The sequence below is a fragment of the Halichoeres trimaculatus genome, unplaced genomic scaffold (assembly GCF_033239565.1).
Source record: "Halichoeres trimaculatus isolate MK-OKI-2021-1 unplaced genomic scaffold, fHalTri1.1 fHalTri1_scaffold_2, whole genome shotgun sequence".
Taxonomy (NCBI): domain Eukaryota; kingdom Metazoa; phylum Chordata; class Actinopteri; order Labriformes; family Labridae; genus Halichoeres; species Halichoeres trimaculatus.
Window position 1 is genome coordinate 27985001 of NW_027437180.1, and position 22170 is coordinate 28007170.

Here is a 22170-nt window from a genome sequence, read left to right on the forward strand (position 1 = left end):
TCTGACAGCATACTAGCAGGTATTTTTATTTCATTTTAATTTAATTTGTTTTATTGTATTTTATCTTTTCCTTTTAGAATAGTGTTTGATTTTTGGACTTACAGCCTGTAATTTTGGATTTATTTACACTGATTGTTGCCTGTCTATTTGGATCTCTAATAAGACATTAAGATAGTACAAGTTATATAACAATTGGGCTTCCATACAAATGTGGCCTACAAAGAAAGTAATACTGATAGATACTTTATTTTCAAACTTGTGCCTTAGCGGCACACCTGCTCGCTAGCATCTGCCTGCCAGTATATCTGACAACACTGAGTTATTGATGAAGCTTTCTCCTCCTCATTCGTTCAAATCTGCAATACTTGAATTCAAAGCTTGTGGCTGTTACAACATCATGCACTCACTCATACCCTCTCCTTTAGATCTTGTATGCGGCGATGTAGTCTACATCACATTGTAAGGCAAAGGAAAAATAAATAAACTTATTTAATCAGAGTTTCCAGTATAGTAAGTTGTTCTTTCTGACACACGTTATACTTCTTATTCTCTCTCTTTTTTCTTTATAAACATAGCACAAGTCACCATGGCACAGCGGATACACACGTGTTTTCTCCTTAAAACCAAAACTTGGGGTTGCCCTCTTAACTGCCTTGGGGCCCCAGTATGATTCTTCATGCCTCCCCCTAGGAATGGCTGGTAAACATGAAATAGATAATGTCCCAACCCCTGTGTTTATATGATTGACTAAAAAACAGAACAGCAGCAAGCAGGACCAAATGGTTGTAACAGCTTGTAACATAGAGTTGTATGAATGGGCCATGATGTTTGTCAATCTGTCAGTCTCATTACTCTGTCTGTCCACACCCACAGGCTTACAGGTACAGTGTTATCCCCTTAACAGGAAGATGGGAGGGATGTGCTTTATTATGATTCACGTGTGTGCATCTGTTAAATCATTCTCTCTCTTTCTTTCTCCTCCTCTCTCCTCTCCTCTCCTCTCTCCCTCTCTCCTCCCTGATCGTCCTCTGCAGGCCTGCTGCTCTCTGCTGCAGAGAGGGGCTGCGTGACGTCAGTGAAGGCTGGAGCAGCTCCTTGGTTGAAGCGAAAGAGAAAAAAAATGGGGAGAAGATTGCGAGGTGAGTGAGACGCACATTTCTTCTTGTTTTTCAGCCCCACTCTTCACAGCACATTTGCGTCTCTATGCGTGTTTGTGTGTGCGTGTGCGGGTGCTGCGTATGTTTACAATTATCGCTTCATTGACGCCGCTGCTGCTCCTGTGCAACAAATTTATGCAACGTCAAGTCCAGCGATGAGCCAGCGCTGCTGGAAAACAGGGGGAAATCGGGTAAATGCCAGGCTGTCGTCCCTTTACTGCCACCGCTTTCTGGGTAAATTAATCTGACCAGGCCTTCTCTTGCATTTTAAGTCTTTCTCCTGGTGTGCATTGCTCCATGATGACATTTGGTGGTGCCGCTCGTCCACACCCACACGCTACGCTGCGTGTGATTGATCCATGTGTGCGGTGCAGATATGAGGACCATTGATTCTTTTTGCGCCCAAAGTGCCAATGTTAACTGTATTAGATCGATAAGTGGTTGTCAATCGAGAGCTTGAATCAGCCTCCAGAAGTCCGTGACCGGCCTTTTTGGCCTGGATGTGTTGAGATTGTACCTGCTTTTTGGAGACGTAAAGATGAACTGCGTTACACGATGAAGATATCTGCTCATAAAGAGTACACAGCCTCAACCTGTTTAATTTATCGTATGCATGCTGTAATGTTTCACATACAACTTGAGCATTGCATACATTCTTGTTTTCTCTCGATTGTGCTCGAATGCAATTTTATTATTTATCTTAAATACTCGAACACTAAGCTCATTTGAACTGTGTAGAAACAGGCAATGTGCAAGAAAGTCATGACTCTGTAATTTTTAAACACTCGGGATTATATTCCCGTGGGATGCCTCAAACTCTCCTGGTGTGCCTCAGCTCTGGAGGCAGCACATTGCTGGAGTTTGGAAACTGTCATGTGACTTCTGTGCATGACAAATCTGACTCAGTCAGTCAGTGGGCCTCAGTTTATATGCTGCTATGTTTGTAGAAACCAGAATTGGCACAAGTTTTAACTGTCACCCTGACAAGAGCAGAAATGATTACAAGGAAAGGTGCTGGATACGAATCTGTTGGATGGGATTAGATTTACTTGCCATGAGATAAGCTTTTCATTCAGGGGTCTAGGACAGGTATTTTCACATCCCTGCAGTACTCAGCCATCATGTAACCGTCATCGCAGACAGTTGATTCTCCATTGATCACATGGCGGGCAGAAAGTCATGTTGCTGTAGAATATCTTATATGTGTAGTAAAATCCAGGGCATGGGATGTTCCCACTGGAGCCATAGTGTGTTTATTTTAATGTTACGTTGTGTGTAGCTTGTGAATCCCACATTCATTTATTCATAACCCATGATGCCACAGCATGTAGGAACCTTGATATGAATATGTTATCTGACTGCCTACCTACATTCTTGTTGGTCTACCCATCAGTCTGTTTTGCTTTAGGTACATGGATGTGACTTGGCCTGTCAGGATGCTGTCAGTCATTCTATGCATTCACATTCACACTGAAATGTAGAAGAACTCAAGTGTATGTGTCAGTGTTACACACGTACACTGAAAGGATACTTCCAAATAAAAAAACACCAACACAGGCAATCTTTAGTCATTCTTTCAAGTTGCTTTTTGTTTCTTTAATGTATAACTGAAACTTTCTAAACTCATTCAAACTTTCCTGAAATGCATACAAAGGGGATTGTTTTCCAATACATAAATCACTAATGTTTATAATCTAAATGTGACTGCCACAGAAAGCACCTGTAGATTCATGTAGTTCTTAATCTGTGGGCAAAGACATGATTTTGTTTAATAGGCTAGGCTACTTGCATACATTGTGCTAATGCTAGCTAGCAGCTGCCTGGAAGCAGCTGACAACATGTACTTATGTGGTTCCTTAAGATTATCCTTCTTTTCAACATCTCCCTTGTTATCTTTGTGAAAAAGTTGGTCTTTGAATAATAAGGTCTTTAAATGATGCTTGTTGTCTCCATAGTACAATGTACAATACATTTATAGTAGCTGAAGTTTAATTTGTATAAAACTGGTCTATTAGGTTTTAAATAACTTAATTTCCATATTCTTCAAAATGATAGCATTTTCCCTCCTAACAAAGACTAGTTTTAGTTTCTGGCCTTATTTGAAAGTTGATATTTTAGTTTTGTTCGTTTCTTTTCCTTAAATGTTTTCTCACTTGTGATAAGGCTGTTGTTCCTTTAAGCTAATCACTAATTTATAAATTTGCCACAGCATCCATTTCTAGTACAGAACTGTTCCAGTGCCTGTGCTGAGTAGCTTCAGGCATCTCAGGACTGTTCTGTTATTATTAAAGCTGTCTGTAAGATGGTGTTTATCCAACCTTGACGAAGAGATCAAAGATCAGGCCCATGATTCGAAAACATTTAAATTTGACCAGTTTTTCTTTATTGCTGTGAAGGCTCATTCACTGTGAACACTTTGATTGACATGTTATCAAATTGTATTAAATGCTTCCTCATTTTCAAGCATCTCCGTTCATAGAAAGACCATTTCCGGGCTCAGTTGAAAGAGGAAACATTTAATCTGTGCGGATTTCTCACTCCTCTAAGTAACTTGAATATCGTTCAAACACAGGCTCAGGATTAATGAGTATAAAAGGACCGCTGAGACAGTTCAAATACAGCCACAAATCACTGAGGCCATTTTCTGCATCATTTCCCTCTGACGTCCTCTACAGAAGCTAGGATGTCCCTCGTTATATTTTGGCTAGAGCGCAAGGGTCTGAATGTACGTACAAAAAACAGCATGAATGTGTCCTTTGAAGACAATATGGGATACTGAGTCAATACTGTGTCTTATCCAGTGCTGATGTGACCAGATATTGTGGCGCACAATGATAGAGGTGACTAATTTGAGAGCATGTATGAAAAGGCGGCCCAGATTAATGGCTCTAAATGCTCGCTTCATACCAGGCATGACTTATTTATGGATCCTATTACCTGTGGAGGGATGATTTTTTGTTTTTCTTTCCTTCATCAAAAAGCCTATAGATCCTACCTTTTCAAAAATGAAAAATCTGAATAAAAACAAGATATTTCTCATGCTTTATAGGTAGTTCTGCACAGTAAATTCATTTCAACAACAAAGCAGAAGATTACCTGTGATGTTTTTAAGGACGTCTCCCAGGCCTGTGTTGTTCGTCCGTGCAGGGGGATAATTGTTTCAGTGAACAGACCTATGGATCAATAGCAGACAGTGACGAGTCAGAGGTGGTGTCTGTGTGTCCTCTCACATTTGTGGGAGTCATTTCATCTCATTCAGCTACATCCTGGCCCTGTCCCGAGCCTCCACTCCCGTAATGACGCTAATTTGGTGTCACTGCAGTGAGCTCTGCAGCTTTGACCTTTTTTTTTTGCCGAGGCACACCTGACTGTTCGTACTGCTTCAATAGGTGTGAGCTGAGGTTATATCTTGAAATTAGGAAGAGCATGTTCATTGTTTCTTTTATTGATCGTGTGTCTGGTCATGGCTGACTAACAGACAGCATACAGGGGGTAGATGAAGAGAACAGTCAAGTTGAATAATTTTTATAAATTAATTGTAGCAAATTGCACTGTAGAAAAGAATAGAATAAAACTTTGTCAGTGTAACAAGTACAACGAAATTGAAGTCACAGCAGTAATTAAGAAAACAAAAGTAAGAAAGTGTATAGAAAGTGCAAAAATGTCCATAAGAAAATAGATGATGACAGCTTGTCCATCATTCTCCATCAGCCTCCACTTTCACAGGGTCCAGGACTGAGCTTCTTCAGCAGTCTGTCTCCTGGATCTTGTCTGCTCACAGCAGGTGAAGCTTTTCCAATGGCGCTGGTGTCTGATGTTAGCTCTGTTAGCCATGTCTGCGAATGGCATGATGCTACTCTGCCTTCTGGTATTTCCTCTGTTGCTGGGTTAGCACAGCTAGCTCGTCCGTCTTATTGCAGATAGATCTTACGTTCCCAATAACGGTGGATGAAAGGACAGGTCGATGTCGTCACTTCTTAGCTCACACCTTCTCCTCACCTTGTGGGAAGACATCAGGCCTTACACCAGTTAGTGTTAACATGCTACAGGCTGCTAACTGCTGAGTTCACATTTAAACAATGCAGCCATGGTTACATGTAGGATCTCCAGACAAACACAGGAACAAAAGCAGTAAAAATATCACTGACACCACAAAAAGTTTGATGTCCATGACCAACAAATGAGCCATACAAAGTAGTGATCCACTCCAAATACAAAGATTATGAAAAAGAGACGAAAAAATTACTAGAAACGTACAAAAAAGAGGGAGCTTCTGCAAAAGGCAGCCATAGCCAACAGGGCGGGGCCTAGCTTGTATTGAACAGGTATTTAAAAGTTAGCCTTTTTTAAGCTAAACCAGTAAGCTCCTTAGCAAACTATTGTTAATTTATGCATCCAGCATTCACCAATAAAAAAAAATCCTTATTTTAAAGTTGATTTCATGTACACCTTGCAAAGTGTAGTCCAACATTTCATATGCCTCTGAGTGAAACATCTGTTGTTGTTCTTTTAACTGCTAAACAGCAAGCTAGGTGCTAATTTAATGTTTGCTGTTTGGTGCAAGGCAGATACTTATAGATGATTTTATAATAACTTTTTGGCAGAAAATTCAAATAAAATTGACTTTTTTAGCATAATTGTGTGGAGTGCCCTGTGCTGCAAGCTGAGGAGCTCCAGGTAGTGAGCCTGTCCTGTCATAAGACTCCCATGGCTTACTGAGGACTAACTTGCTCTGACGTGTGGAGCCTGGGAGGCATGAGGAGCTTTTACTAAACCTCTGGTGGAGCATTAAGGAATCTTTAGTAATTCATCTTGTACGAAGAGAACATGTTCTGAAAGATTATTGTCCATCTTATTATAATACTTGAAGCCACAATGGGGGACATTTTACATTGACTGTGAGCAAACTAGGGTTATGCAATGTCAAACATTTTGCTTCAGTATCTTCCTTTATTCATGTCTGTATTCAGTTCCTGATGCCGACTGTGCAAATAACGATTTGGGAGTGGGAAGAGCACAGTTTATACGTGAGAAATACAAGCAGTGGAAAGAAGCTCCATTGTCAAAGTGTGGGCTGATGCTTGTGTCACACCTCTCATACAGTCCTGGCACCTTCACCATTATGTACAGGGGCGTACTGCTAACTGGTAGGTCGAGGTCAATGCTGCAGTATCTCTGGGTTTAAGCTTTGCAAAGTACTGCCAGCACTGCTGTGATACACCCTGACTCACTCTGCTCGTCACACCTCCGAGCTAAACAAATCTTTATCAGAGAGTGCAGGGAGATAAATCCCACCTGACAGTGAGATAGAGCTCCACAGCCAGCCTGCTGAGTGAGCTGGGTGACATTTAGGTTCAAGTTTGTGGCTTTTGTTTTTTTGTTGAATGAATTCAAACCAGTTTGATCAGCCAGTGTTCAGAGCTAAACTTTTAACAGTTCTGATGTTATTGTAGCTGAAGAGCCAGTTGATGTTTTATGCACATGGTGCAGGGTTGAAGAAATCTGTTGCAGTTGCTGCAGCAGAGGCCACAGATAATATAAGGAATCTAAATAAATGATGTGCCACTGTTACTGGAGTTATTGTGTCTCTATTCATCTTGAGATGTCTTCTTTTATTTAGTCAGAACCTTACATAAAGAGCCTTAAACAGAGAAAGAGACTGTTGTCAAAAAGCACTTTGTATTTTTGTATGCAACAAAGCTAGAAACAAGGATTTTAATACCCTTAATTGGACAATGAATTCTCAATGCAAAATTTATTGCAACCAATATTTTTCAGCGATAGTAACATTATTGTCCTCAGATCTTATTGATTTCTGTTATGAGCTATGAATGCTAAACCCTTTCCCCGTGTGGTGTTCAACACAAGCTGCCAGACACACAACACCTCCATCAGAAACATTAAAACCCCACCCTGTGGTCTTAGAGCCCACATGTTGTCTTCCCATCCTTTTGTACAAACACCTCTGCAGAGCTTTAGCATCCAAGGTCACAGCATGGCCTTTCCTCTCTGTGACAAGTATGTTTCACAAGACTTCACAAAGTGCTGTATGATTAAATGTTCAGAAAAACAGCATATGAGGTGATAGCCTTTTCTTTTTTTCACTTTTGATAAATGTTGATGGATTGTGGATAGAAAAACGCTCATGTCTTTTTGAGACCTTAAGCAGAAGACAGCACTCGCCAAAGAGAAAAATTAAAAATGAGAGTAACCCTAGGTAGGCTGAGTCGGCAGACAGTCACCTACTGGGATGTTTGAGTTGCAGTGAGTGACTTTTAAAATATTTAAGTATCTAGTTGTACAGATCTACAAAGCCTGTGGTGTAAAACAAATGCTACTGATGCTTGCCTCTGTCTCTATCTGCATCTGTGCCTCTGAAAACGGTTAAATAATGCAGTGTACACAACCTGTTTTCCAATGACTTGCATAACTATAGTATTTAAATTCAGAAATGCTTTTTCAGATAGCCCAGGAGAGAATCTTTGTTCAAAGAGCATCTGATTTTACCGCAGTAATATGGATTTCAAGCTTTTATCTCTGAGGGCTTATGCAGGCCTGAATGAAAATCACATGATTTACAGTTTTGATACAACAGGTGTCAACATTTAGAGCAGCAATGGAAATAGCATAAACCCTGCACATGCAGTGGGTACACAAAAAGGAGATCCACTCCTGAAACTTGATACCTGTGATTGAAAGCTGTCTATTAATTGATTGTGTCAGGAACAGGATCAGCTGCTTTGTTCTTCTTTGCTTCAATTACTCCTTTAAGACTTTTAAAAGTCTTGAAGCATTGAACACCTAAACGTGAGACACGTTTTCTCTCACTTGCAGCTTTCTCACACCCACACTTCTGCTCTTCATTATCACCTTTCTGTGAGTTTATTTCCTTTATCTATTTGAGGATATCTGCTTGCAGCTCCTTCCAGACTCCATGCTCTGAAAATGTTTTGTCTGCAGTGGAAATAGGTGGTTGAAATTGGCTTCCTGCATATTTAAACACCCCTTGACTTCAGGTTACTGCTTCTGTAAACAGTACAAGACACAGAGCAAGACACATTTGTTTTATTTGTAAAGAAAACAGTCCAGCTCAAGGCATGTTGGGCTGACCTTAGAGCCTTGTTTGACTGTCTGGAAACTAACATGGGATGGACAGACGGCTCAAATGAGATTGTTAGTGTTCCTGGAAAAGAGCCTTTAGAAAATAGATTTCCAGTAGAAATCAGTACTGTAGGGTTAAACAGCAAGAAAACAACCAATTTAGTTGATGTTTTTAATGGCCTGGCATGTCAGTCAAGAATGTTGCCTACAGCAGAAACGGTACTGAAATCTTTACTAATGACTGTGTTTTCCCATCAGCCCTGAGCTTATATAAGTCAGACACAAATAAACAGAATATTCAAATCAGAAGTGCCATCAGTGTACACAAGCACATAAATAAGATGTCTTACATCTGGACTTTAACCGAATTTCTTTCATTTTTAACATGTGTTGTAAATGTTGCTCTTTTTAATGCAAAAATTGTTAAACTTGGATATTTTGTTGTAGCACCAGGTGGCTGCACTGCTAAAGCATCACTGTTATCAGCCCCAATCTGTGCATGGCTTGTTAGACCCAAACTTAAAATGCGGTCTTGGGATTGTAACAGATGTGCATCTGAACGGTGCCAAAGTGACAAAAAAAGCACAGAGAGATTCCTGTCTTGATGTCTGCAACCTTTACTTAGAGTACCTCTTCAATGCCAGTGCAGTGGTCCCAAGGCTTATCAGCTGGCAGTTTAAAAATACTGCTGTAATGGTTTGTCAAAGGCTCTTTGTAAAAAATGTGCTTTTTAAAGTAGGTTTTGGTCAAAAATTGTGTTTCCAGGGTAGAAAAAAATAGACTTTTATTCTGCGCATGAGAGTAGTGCTGCTTTCCAAACAAATCAGAGGTTGGGATTTTCTGAGTTGGAAACTCTGACCTTGAACTTCTTAGCATTCCAGGCGTATTGTGTCAGACATCAAAAACAAAGCAGCTGTCAATAAAAGGAGGATTAATCAAAGAGCAGTTTTGAGCAGGTGTGCTCTGAGGAAAAAGTTTTCTGACAGATTTATTACAGATTTTGTTTGCTGCTTATCAAATTAGCTACATATGAACTCTTCTTACATACAGAACAGAGTTGTATAAGATGCACCAATCTCAGGGAAGTGGGGGGGGGATTTTTTTCTTCGAGTTTTGGTGTCAGAGCTCTGACTTAAGTGGCCATTCCAGTACACTTCTTCAAGTTGAATGTTGGAAAATCCTGACATCCGAGTGGTTTGGATCACAGCACAAGGCTGGCACATATGCCATCCTCCATCCATGATACAAACTCTACATTTCTGTCTGGACCAGTCTCATCAAAATAATTTATTATTATGCAAGCAATAATGATTATTATTTCAGAGGGGAGAGAGCCCATCTCCCCTCTGAAATAGTCAGAATAATTATCAAATTTAAGATCGAACCATCGTGAATCATGTGAATTTGATATTTTTTATAGGTAGAACAGCTGTATTTACAATCAACTACAAGTGCAGGAATAACTCTTTTGCTGTTTTCTAAGCATGTGAATATTTTTCTGCTGCAGTCACTTGAATTGATCACATGATGAAGGCCACTCAAAATGACTTTTCTACAGTATCCACACAGAAGCTATTTTCTCCATAAAACACCCTCAGGATGAGAAACTCAGCTGTTTTTGTGTTGTTGCACTATGGTTTTACCATCATGCAAGTCAAGTTCATGCTGGACTCCTGACAGTCAGTATCATCATCTTTTGTAGATTTAAGAATTTGTTGACAAAAATTTGTGGGTAAATCTTCAGAAATAAAAAAAATGAAACAATATGTTAAACTTTTGACAGCAGCTGTTGGCATTCATGCAACTGCAGCTAAACCATTTTATTTAAGTGACTGGTTGTAGGTGTGTCTGTTAACTGTTTATTTGATACAGTCTAACGTTCTGCTGTCAGGGTATTTTGACCTTTTCTTCTCTCATATTATGTAGTAAGCCTTGGTGCTGAAGACTTAAAGGTGATCTCCGAGTCAGTAAAATGAGGGCTCTGATGGCTGTGGCTGTCTGTGCCTCTTACATGTGACGCACATGCCCACTGTTCAATAATCACCATCTAACATTAAAACCATTCTCTAGGGTCTTTTAGCCACGCTTTCCTGGCAGGATGTGACATGTGACTACCAAACAGCCTTACTTCCTCCCATTCCATCCAGCCTGCTTGTTTGAATACCACCCTCAGTAATTTTAAGCAGATGGGAGCGCCTGCTGTCTGCAGTGTAGTGACTGCATTTGTGAGATCCTCCTTCTTTAATAAGCGGGCACAGTTTGCCAGATCACTCCCTTTTCCAGCTTCCCAGCTTCCCAGACGTCTAATAACAGTCTCAGTGACTTGTGGGGATTTCCAGCATAAAGAAGCTCTCTGTGAGGAACGGTCTGCATCTGTGATCTGGGATTACTGCCCCACATGTCTGTGCCTACTGCTTCTCTCATTAACGGCTGTTGTAGAGAGTCCTGAAAAGGGGGCCTGGTCTGGAATGAGCCTCAATAATGGAGCTGGTGTCTGATACCACCTGTTAATGTCCAAAAATGTCTAAATCTTCTGTAATACAGACTATGACTGCTGTACTTTATGAGCTACACTTGAATATTTAGATCAGTTTTAAGTGCAGGCTTTAAAAGGAACCCTGTAAACTAAGACATATTGACTTAATTGGAATTTTATTATTTTTCCGTATAAAGAAACTTTTGGTTTCTTCATTTTGAGAACATTTGTAAAAGTAATTAAATCAAGTCATAAATAGCAACTGACAATTCTCAGATGAACTGGGTAGTTTAGATGACCTTTTTTCTCTGATCTTTGCTAAAATGCAAGTAAATTGTGACATTAAAGACAGACAATAACAATTCATAACAAAAAAATGATCATAACTTCTGTAACAAGTTCAAAGGCAAGGAGCAAGAAAGTAGTTCTCCGTCAGACAGTATCACTATGACTAGGGCTGCAACTAATGATTATTTTCATAATTGACTAATCGAACGATAATTAAATGATTAATCGATGAATCAGATAATGACACATTTTTGCACTTTCCTTTGCAATTCAGCTTAAAATTGTTTAAGGTATTTTCTAAACAGCAATAAAGACAATAAAAAGCATTTTTCCTTTGGCAATACTTTATCACAGCTTTCTCTGTCTTGGAGGTAGTGCTGAATCTGCAAATATGATTGGCCACGGACTCATTTTCTGTAAACAAACACATTTAATAACAGGGATGCTTTTGTACATAGGCATCCATGGCACCTTTACTTTTCGTATGACTTCATAAATGTGATGAAAAGAAAATGTCCAGCTAATTTTTTATACGTCTCATACACACACACATATAAACACACAAATACATGCACATAGTATTTCCACCCCAGACCGGATCAGCAACATGCAAAGTGCAGGTTAACGATTCAAAAGACTGAAACTGAGAAGAACTGAACTCGAAAAAAAAAAAAAAAAAAAAAAAAGAACGGTTTACCACATAGGAAAATAAGGTAAAGAGGAATTAGTTATAACTATTAGCTAAGACTTCAGGTTACCAGCATGCAGGAAGGCTAAACCTAACTTACAGAGGCAAGTCTTTGTCCGTCTCCAACACGCCGACGTGCTTTCTCAGCAAGTGCTCTTTCATAGAGGTCGAGGTCGTGGTCTCATGCCAGGCAAAGTCGGCCTTGCAGTGTTTGCAAATGGTCATTTGCTTTGCTTTGTTGGGGCAGAAATGCTCCCAGCTTTTGAAGGTTTTCGGAGGTTCGTGAGGTGATGCTGCCATGGACGGCCACCATTATGAATCCTTCTGCATGTTGTTATGCGCAGTGGCGGTTGCTAGTGTGCATGCGCACCTCTCACAGTAGCCTACAGCAGGAGAGTGGGCGTATCTCCTCCGAATAAACATATCAAAACACCGTGATAAGTTGCAGATGAAAATCAATTATCAAATTAGTTGCCAACTTATTGAATAATCGATTTTAATCAGTTCAATTGATTAGTTGTTGCAGCCCTAACTATGACTGTTTAATGTCTGCTGGTGTGAAATTTCTGCAATGATCGTAAGAAGTAATTAAAACTATGTAACTGACATGAGATCCACACTTTAATTTCAGGTTGATGATCCTATTAGAAAAATACAAATAACAATAGATAAATCATCCATTGGATGAAGCATCAAATTTTATCAGTCCCACCATTCTTCCTGGTTATGAAACAGAATATTCTTCTATCAGCTCTTATTTACAAAATGAAAACACTAGCTCTAATTAGGTTATATTCGCTATCACTTGGGATCTTGAGCACAGAAGTCCCCTGCTGTATGAGGGAACTGATGTAAACAATGTTGACAAAAAGAATTCACTGTCCAGCTCATGAAAACACATGTAAAACATCACTTATCTCTGTGATTTTCAAATTCAAGAGCAAACAAGATCTTTTTTTCAACTTGTTCCCGAGACTGACCTGAAGTTCTTAGGACATCTCTGTTCTGTGCTCGATCAGAGGGTTTCACTTTAATTAGAGGACCTGAAGCTTGGGAATGAGCAGAGGCTGTCCTGCTGAATATTTATTTCACCAGCGGCATCAAGTACTCATAATTGGATAAACACAGTCAAGCAATGTTCTTGCAGCGGTTCGACTCATCTCAGCATCAAAGTAGCAAATGAAAAATGATCAAATTAAAAATTGATTACAAACAGTTTTGAAAGTATTTTGCCAGACTGAAGTTCTGTGTGAGCAGGGCTCACTGTTATCCTCAAAAACTATCCCTGATAAGAAAGTTGAGTGGCACGCTGTGTTTGCCTTAATTGAATTCTTTAGTGTTTCGAAGTGTCTCTGTGTCATCTTCTACTTTGGTACCACTGTATTGTACTAAATAAGGTTTTAAAGCAACTGCGAAGGCAACTCAGGATGAGAAGAACAGAACTCTGTTAAGAGAGTGTAGATCTCCTTGTAACAGACTGAAAGTGTTGTCCGGCTGACCTCCAAGACCTCAGGCTTGAAGATGATGTTGTCTATAACAGCCACTCTCGCTAATGGAGCCATTTTCTTTACCCCCACACTTCCTCTGGAGTCAATAAGTGAAGGAGTTACTTCAGACCCCTTAGAAAAATGCAGGTTTCATGTTTCTAAACCACTAAACTAGCAGAAGAATAATTCCTCTTCGATTATATCCATCAGAAGTGGCTGTTATGTTAGCAGTGTCCAGTCAGACCAGGAAGGTGTTATTTATTCATTTCCCTTTTGGTGCCTTGACTACATGACTAGTGTTTATAAATCAGTTTAATGATAAACATTTTTATAAAGTTGTCTGGGTCCGAATCTTAAACAAAAAGTGCCTATGAAAAAGTCTGTGAAAGTTACAGTGACAGTGGCTAACGGGCTGTTATCCAGGAAATGCTCGTAACATTTCCCTTGACATGTTAGCCGTTGTTTCCAAATCAACTTTCTCTCAAATTAATTTGATGTGATTAAGTAGTTAAGTAAAATTGATCTTAAAAAATTCACAGTGTTTTCTGTTCTATTTCTAGGACCTCAGGCAGGGTCACTATGATGGATGAAGTGAAACGACCAGCTGAATGTTGACACAATGTCAAACCATGTGACCAACCTGGGCCCCTCCATTGCACATGGGATCTCTCTTCTTCCTCCCTCCGACTTTCCGTAGTTGCCCAGTTGTTGTGATTTCACCATGAGAGGTTCTGTCAGGTGCTCGACCTCCTTGCCCTCATTCTGGCACCGCTGTTGTGCCGCGTGAGCGCCCACCCTCCTCTGGCAGTTACTGCGAGGAATGGCCTCTCTGGACCTGCCATACCGCTGTCCTCGCTGCGGGGAGCACAAGCGCTTCCGAAGCCTGTCGTCCTTGCGTGCCCATCTGGAGTACAACCACACATACGAGACCCTCTACGTCCTCTCCAAGTCCAACAGTGTGTGTGACGCTGCTGCTCTGCTGCCCCTTGTGGCTGAGGGAGCTCTCCTTGCCCCCGCTAATAACAACGACCCCTTTGAACCGCTGCGACCCTCAGCTTTAAAGGAGCGGCACTTTCCCTGCCGTGAGCTTCCCTGTACTGACGACCTGAGTCTGACCCCGGCTAATTCCAACTCTGCAGCCAGGTACATTCCCAATGTGGAGTTTCCCCTGGGGGAGATTTTCATGAAGAAAGCCATGACATCCACAGACCCTGGTCCCCATGGAAACCCAAGCACGGCTGTAGCAGTGGCAGCTAATGTAGCAGCCAGTGCTGTTGAGGCGGCCTACGAGGAAGGTCTGGCCAGACTGAAGGCTCGGGCATTTGAGCGACTGGAGCTGGATGAGAGGCTGGAGAAGCTGTCTGAAGAGGTACATAGCATAAAACAGTGGCATATGGCTAAAGACAAAACTTGGTTGTTAGCTGAAAACTATTTATACAATCACTTATCATATTATTTCTTTGTTCTAAATGTACATGCTAGGGTTTGGGCTTTGTCACCGTTGATAAAAACAGCTTCAGAGAGATGGGAAATGTGTCCACCAATATTTTTTTTAATCCAAGATCATTCATAATAGCTGGGGTAAAAGCCATGAACATCTGTAAAAATACATAAACAAACAAAATAAGAGGTTGTAGTTTGAAAGATACTTAAATCCCAGTCAGTTCGAGGCTTTGGGGTGATAAGAAGCTACAAAAATTACAAAGCCACCTTGATGAACTTTACCATAACAAAGGTTGAAGGATGAGTCATTTATACCTTTTGGTTTTAAAGGTCCCATATTATGCTCCTTTTCTGCAGTTTAATAAGGATCATTAATGTCTTTATGGAATATTAGTAAGATGTTTTGGTCCAAAAAGCCAACAAATTAAGCACAGTAGCATTGTTTCCAGGCTCTCATAGCCCCTCTGTTCAGAACGGTCTGATTTAGTGGGCGTGGCTTTCATATGTAAATGAGCCACCGCTGATACCGCCCCGCTCTTCCGCATCACTGAGAGCAGCGCCATGAGCTCCGAGTGCACAATGTTTAACTCGTTTATCATAACATTACAGGCTAAAACAACAGGCTAACCACAGCTACAGTTAGCATCCTGAAGCTAACACAGAGACAAGGGGGACACTGAGGAAAAGCTCTTACATCTGCTCCACAGCATTTAAAATACTCACATTTCCAGGGTCCGAGGTTTGTTGGCGGATGGTTGGTAATGTGCCTGGATTCAGGACCAGTCTATTCACTAGCCCTCTGTTGTACTGTCCAAAGTTGGAAAAGCAGTCAGCTGTGAAGTGACTAGCACACACATGCAGTTTTAGTAGTGAGTGTAGGTGGCACATTTCTTTGATAAATGAACTCTTGCCACTTAGACTTGTCTTCTTCCGAGATGGGAAGCTTGTGCATGGAACTATGTGGCTGTTTACAGCCAAAAACAGAACAGTGATGGCTCTTCAACTTTGGCATTCTCCTCCCCGCTGCTGAGAAATCTCTCTAGCAGCGGGGAGAGGAGTGGGTGGGGAGGGGGTTCGGAGGGTATCTGTGCCAGTGGAATTATCAGGTCAGACTTGCTCTTGATTGGTCAAAAAAGGGAATCGCTGACGTAGGCAAATCCCCAAAATCCAAACAGCTCGTTTTAGGTCAGGATTCTACATTCACAAGCGCTACTAAGTACAGGTTTTGTCATTGAATATCACATTTTGTGGGCTGGAAGGAAAGCCAAAGACCCACCAATTTCACTAAAAGACTTAAAGTGATTTTTGCATAATATGGGACCTTTAATGAAGTATAATTTTCCATAAAGTGCTGGCAATTCAATTTAAAGCTATTACAAGTCTTGAATCATGTTGCTTCATTTCTGTTCCATTTAAGTGTAATTTGAGTGCTGTGTAGCAGCAGCAAGCTCAGTACTGCCTCTAGTGGGTGGAAATTAAGTTGAAACACAATGTGACGTATAATATCAAAATAAACCATGAAGCAACGCCCTCTGGGTTGAGACCAAATGTGATAAAACTACAGGATTTACCTGCCATTCATGTCAAATTCATCACATTTTCAGGCTTTTCATTCATTTCAGCACTAGCACAATAACCTTATACCTTGCAGAAAGAAAGATGCTCAGATCTCAAGCCACCAGTAGAGCTCCTCTCTGCACTGTCAGTCTATTTTAGAAACCTTGAAATTAGCAGCAGTGAGACAATTAATGAGGCTGTCACTGGTGTGAACTGACTGGATCACTATTACATTTCATAAGTAAGCAGTGCATAACTTAACTGGAGGCAGCAGCTTTGCAGCAGTATAATTGTAATGAAGAAGTTCTTCACTAAAAAAAATAATTAAACAAAGTCCAAACACTGTCCAAAATAAGGAACAGTTTTCAAAAACATGTCATCGTTATTTAAAGTGCATATCAGTGCAAAAAAAAATAACTCAAGCATAACAGACGTGATTCTTAGTGATATTAGGATTTACTGTTTGGTAGAAGTTAAGAATGGTCTGTTGTGGGGTTAGCAGCCTACTACTATGCTCATTTGCAAGGCTAAATGATTTTCATGTAATGTGATGATAATGGTGGGACATTAGGCAGTTGACTTTCCTCATGTCCCGTAGGTGGAGCAGAAAATAGCGGCCCGTGTGGGTCGTCTTCAGGCAGAGCTGGAGAGGAAGAGCTCTGAGCTGGAGCGAGCCAAGCAGGAGAGTGAGCGGCTGAGCCAGGAGAAACAGGACCTGGAAGACAAGGCCTCGGAGCTCTCCCGTCAGGTGGACGTCTCTGTGGAAATGTTAGCCAATCTGAAACAGGACCTGGTGAATAAGGAGGAGGAGCTCACTCACAAACAACAGTAAGTGATTCATTTCCTGACACGGTGTGGGCTTGGAGCTACTGCTGCTGCTGGCCTGACGGGGGGGATTTTCTGATAACATGATGTGTGTTTGATCAGAGCTGAAATTCTTTTTAGCTTCTCCATTTTTATATAAGAAATCATGAATTTAACAAACCAGTCATGGCACTGTGATGTTTAGTGAAATGTCCAGTTTCCTCTGTCTTTTGTATTAGTAGATCAAACATGTTTTGGTTACGGACTGGTATGGATGTAGCCACATGACAACACCTACTGGTTCGCTAACTTTCTTTTTGGGCTCTTTGGCTACTGCCAGGCCTGTTTTCTAGAGTCAGGCGTGGTCATATTTGAACTTTCCCAAATGTGTTAGCAGGGAGGAATGCGTAGAAAAAATTTCACTCTTTTATAATTGTCAATCATTTGGATTTCAGCCATAGAAAGCAAAATGTGCTTTTTTAAATCATGCGGTAATGTTAAGCATTTTAATATGGGACCTAATTGGAATTGACTCACTTTTAGTATCAACCCTCAAGTGGATGCTCAAAGAACTGCAGTTGTATGGGAAAGCTGAGAGACAGGAAATGTAGGTAAATAAAGGGAAGTGAAATGCACCAAGTCATGCCAGGACCAGGAAAAGTTTTACAGGAATTTTGACAAATACTTTGATCTCTGTACATGGGGCACCTGCTCTACCAGCTGAGTCTGTTTTCTTTTTCAGATACTGAGTTAGCTGAGTTTGTAGCCTACATTTTATCACAAATCCAAAAATATAAATGTAAACACCTGGCTTTACTCACTCCTCTTCAGTGGTTGTGAAGTTGAAGGATGCCTCATCTCACAGTTGTACTTATTTTTACAAAGGTAAAGCAATGCTTCAACATTTCCCTTGATAGAAAGCAGGAGAGAAGTTAAAAAAAATGTTTAAAACCCTTGAATGCAAACATTCCCTCAACCTCAGACAGCTCTTCTGTATACATCACTTGTCAAGCATACAAACACTCGCACACACTCCCCTTTTCTCCTTCACCCCCAACTCTCCATTGATTGAGCGATTCTCTGCTGTGTCCTTCCACCAGATGTGGTCAGCATCTGTCCCACTGCTGTCTCCATATACCTGTGCCCTGCAGGGCCAGTTAGCTGCTTAGGCTGAATGGAGAGTTAGAGAGGAACAGCTGGGTCTGCAGCTGAGATGTCTAGTTACCCCCTCCACCTATCTCTCTCCCAGGCCAGTCCCTCCATAAAGCTGCCACGCTGCCTTATGAGATTGTTAGAGGCGCGGCTGCTGTAAATAGAGGGAGTGCTTGGCTGTAATTCACAGCGTGGGGATGCAAGTTATTGCTGGCTCCGAATCTGATGAACATGATTTGCAATTCTCCCACAGCATGGAGCAAAGAGTGGGCAAGGCGGGGTTTATACTAGAAATGAATATCAGCGAACTTTAATGTGTGCCCAACACCAGTGATATTTATAATTTGACAAGCTACAAGCAAGGCAAATGGGAAAATAGTTGTTTTCAAAGAGGACACATTTCTTCTCTGTACTCTTTCAATGATTGGTTGCGGCCATTGCCATTTTTGTCCACTTTTAAAAATGAAGCTGTGGTGTGTTCATGGCCTCTGTATGCACAAACACAGGCTCCTGCAGTCGGAAGTATCAGTCAAGGCTCATATTAAAGTCATCTGGTATCTGTATTGTGTTTTTATCTGACAGGACAGCCCGCCTCTTCTCTCTATCTCCCCTCTGGTTTTTATCACTTCCCCTCAGTTTCTTTATCAGCCTGAGTGTCAGCAGGTCAGAGACGGAAAGGCTCTTGGCCTCTATCGAATCACAGACACACAACAGCACACATCAATGCTCTGTATGTGTGTTTGTATGTATGTGGCTGTGAATGTGTTCTCAGCTGATTCATGGGGAAGTGGTCTAACCTGCAACTGATGTACCTGTCTTGTAGGGATGAAACTACAACACTTGTTATCACTTTATGTTAAGCTGCACTGGGGTTTCTTATACATCATGGCCCAGTGTTTCTTCAACCAAGAACACACTCACTGGAACCAAATATTGAGTGTCACTGACTAAGACTGTGCTAGACTGTTGTAGTATCATAGTATGATTTATTGTTAGAAAGTCCTCGGCACTTAAAAAAGAGAATACTGCACTAGAGTTTTCCCAATAGCAGAGTTTTGAACTTCACCAAGACACCAGTAAAAATCCAAACATATCAATATCTGTTTCTTTAAAACAGAAAATGACTTGTCAAGTACCAAAATTATCATAATTAACCCCCCCTCCATTTCTGGGAAAATTAAGGCCCTTAAAAAGTATTAAAAAGTCTTAATTGTGGTTTAATGAGGTATTAAATTTTATAGGTATTCAAGCTTTGACTCAAAAAATATCCATGAATATTTTTTTTCCTCTTTGCGACTGTCCGCTGATTGGGACGTTAAACATTCAGCTGATAAAGTTATAAAATAGAATAGAATAGAGTAGAATAAAATTACCTTTTTGATCCAAAACTGGGAAATTGTTGTGTTAACACTTAACAGCAGAAATTGACATAGTCGGTAGAAAAATACAAAAATTGAAAAGAATTTAATGAAATATATACTTAAAGACTCTAGTTACTTTAAAATACAACAATAAAGATTGTGAGAGGTATATACACCAGCTATAAATAAAAGTCAATACTAGTTTTAAAAAGAAAAATTAAATACTACATTAAAGCAAATCACACAATCTCAGGCACATGTCCTAAATTTTGATAATGATGAAATAATTTTTTATTTTTCCAGTGAGTTGGCCTTGAATAGCTGCTGTTACTTGTTGTGGGAATGTCAATAAACCTGCCTTTAGTTTCATTTATTCTTTCAAGCTTTAATCCTTCTCAGCTGACATAATTTCTGTAAAAATGCAAACTACAACTGTTAAAGGTGGGTTGCCAACAACAACTGAAAGTTGCAATAAAGTCTTTTAACTTTTTAATTTTTTTTTTTTTAAGTCTAAAAATGGTATTGAAATCAACCTCAGGATTTTAGCATCCACCCTGTCCAGCACATCCCAAAGATTCTCACTGGGGTTGAGATCTGGACTCTGGTGGCCAATCCATGAAAATGATTGAACATCTCGTGCTTCCTGAACCACTCTTTCACAATTTGAGCCTGATGAATCCTGGCATTGTCATCTTGGAATATGGCCGCGCCATCAGGGAAGAGAAAGTCCACTGATGGAATAACCTGGTCATTCAGTATATTCAGGTAGTCAGCTGACTTCATTCTTTGAGCACAGACTGTTACTGAACCTAGACCTGACCCACTGCAGCAACCCCAGATCATAGCACTGCCCCCACAGGCTTGGACAGTAGGCACTAGGCATGATGGGTGATCACTTCATCTGCCTCTCTTCTTACCCTGGTGCGCCCATCACCCTGGAACAGGGTAAATCTGGACTCATCAGACCACATGACCTTCTTCCATTGCTCCAGAGTCCAATCTTTATGCTCCCTGGCAAACTGAAGCCCTTTTGTAGCAGTTAGCCTCACTGATTAGTGGCTTTTTTACGGCTACACAGCTGCTCTGTCCCAATCCCTTGAGTTCCCCTCACACTATTGAAAATAGCCCTGAGTTGTCCTGTTGTTTCTCTTCGATTAGATTTCACCAAATGTGTAAGTGATCGCTAATCACGCTCATTTAGGATTTTTTCCAGCCACATTTCTTCCTGGAAGACGATAAGTCCCCACTCTTCTTCCAGTTTTTTATAATGCGTTGGACAGTTCTTAACCTAATTTTAGTAGTTTCTGCAATCTCCTTAGATGATTTCTCTGTTTGATGCATGCCAATGATTTGACCCTTCTCAAACACAATAACATCTTTTCCATGACCACAGGATGTGTCTTTTGACATGGCATCACTTGGGGTTAAATAACTTCTTGCCAGCTGAAAGATAATCGCCCATGCAGTAATTATCCAATAGGAGGCTTGTACCTATTTGCTTAGTTAAATCCAGGTGCCGACTTTATTTTGGCCAGGCAGTATATATCTGTGACCTGTCTCTGGTCTGCTCTCAGTCTTTCTAAAATGTACACAGTTATACCATTGGCATCTTTATGGTGCACTGAAGAAACTTGAAAATTGTTGGTGTTTGTCAGCATTTTAAAGGGAAGAGTGAGTAGTGGGTGTGACTGACAGCTGAGAGGGGACACACACAGCAGAAAAAAGCACAGTTGCAGCATTCCTGTACTTTTTTTGCGAAGGGAATAAGTTGTTTAGAGTGTGACCCAGTGAAACGATACACTCAGACATACACACAGACACACTGTTTGACCTTGCATTGATCTTAGACTGATCTTCAACTGTATGTTAATCCCGTCTTACTTGATGACTCCTCTGTTGCTGTTATTCTCGCCTTACAGTGGATGAAATGGTCCAACATTACGCCCCCGTGAAAGTTACATTGCTCTTAACATTATTGGCTATCTCCTTGTTGATTTTCAGGTGTGTATAGACAGTCCATACTTTATGTTCTCAGAATTCATCCTGACTTTCAACATGCTTACAGCTTAGCTCACTTATGGCCCTTTTCCACTAGCATGCCTTGGGCCTACTCTACTCAGCCCTACTCGATTTGCAGCGTGTTTCCACTGGCCTGGTACCGCCTACAACCAGCTAGTTTTAATACCTACTCCGCTCTGGTTCCAAGCAAGCTGAGCCAACACTAAAAATTGATGTCACAGACTGCCGCTACTGATTGGTCAGACAATGTCGTCATCGATGAGTCATGAGCGCACGCCTAAAATAAGACGGGACATAAGAGGATGAGAGCCACCTGCCATTTTTAAACAACAACTGCAAGAATGGTGTTCCTCTTTCATTTGGCTTGTGAAAAAAAGCCAAAGACCAAGCAGCAAGTATACTATTGCCTCCAAGTCCCCCATTGTTTGCGATTGTTGTGTCGGGCTCAAAATGACGTGGACGCAGTGTTACCCAGCTGTTTCATGGTGACTCTGCCTACCAGTGGTCAAAGAACCGGGCTAGTAGAAAACCATCACAAAAAGAGTAGAGTAGAGTTGGGTCGAGTACAGTGGGGCCAAGGCGTGCTCGTGGAAAAAGGCCAGTAGTCTCCCTTAGAATCCTACACTGCTTTTTGTCA

At 40.8% G+C, this 22170-nt stretch overlaps 1 protein-coding gene across 2 annotated transcripts in view; it reads left to right on the top strand.

Annotated features, from left to right (window-relative positions):
* Positions 1 to 22170, top strand: part of fbxo41 (F-box protein 41) — a 59716-nt gene that overhangs the window by 59 nt on the left and 37487 nt on the right. The window contains exons 1-4 of one of the 2 annotated variants that reach the window (XM_074687778.1): positions 1 to 19; positions 1035 to 1139; positions 13758 to 14566; positions 16796 to 17025. The exon at positions 1 to 19 is cut by the window's left edge and continues 59 nt beyond it. In XM_074687778.1, coding sequence (XP_074543879.1) covers positions 14018 to 14566; positions 16796 to 17025 — 779 coding nt within the window. In that variant the 5' untranslated portion in view covers positions 1 to 19; positions 1035 to 1139; positions 13758 to 14017. Of the gene's footprint in view, positions 20 to 1034; positions 1140 to 1208; positions 1392 to 13757; positions 14567 to 16795; positions 17026 to 22170 lie in introns of those variants that run through there. The other variant, XM_074687783.1, reaches the window with a different exon arrangement.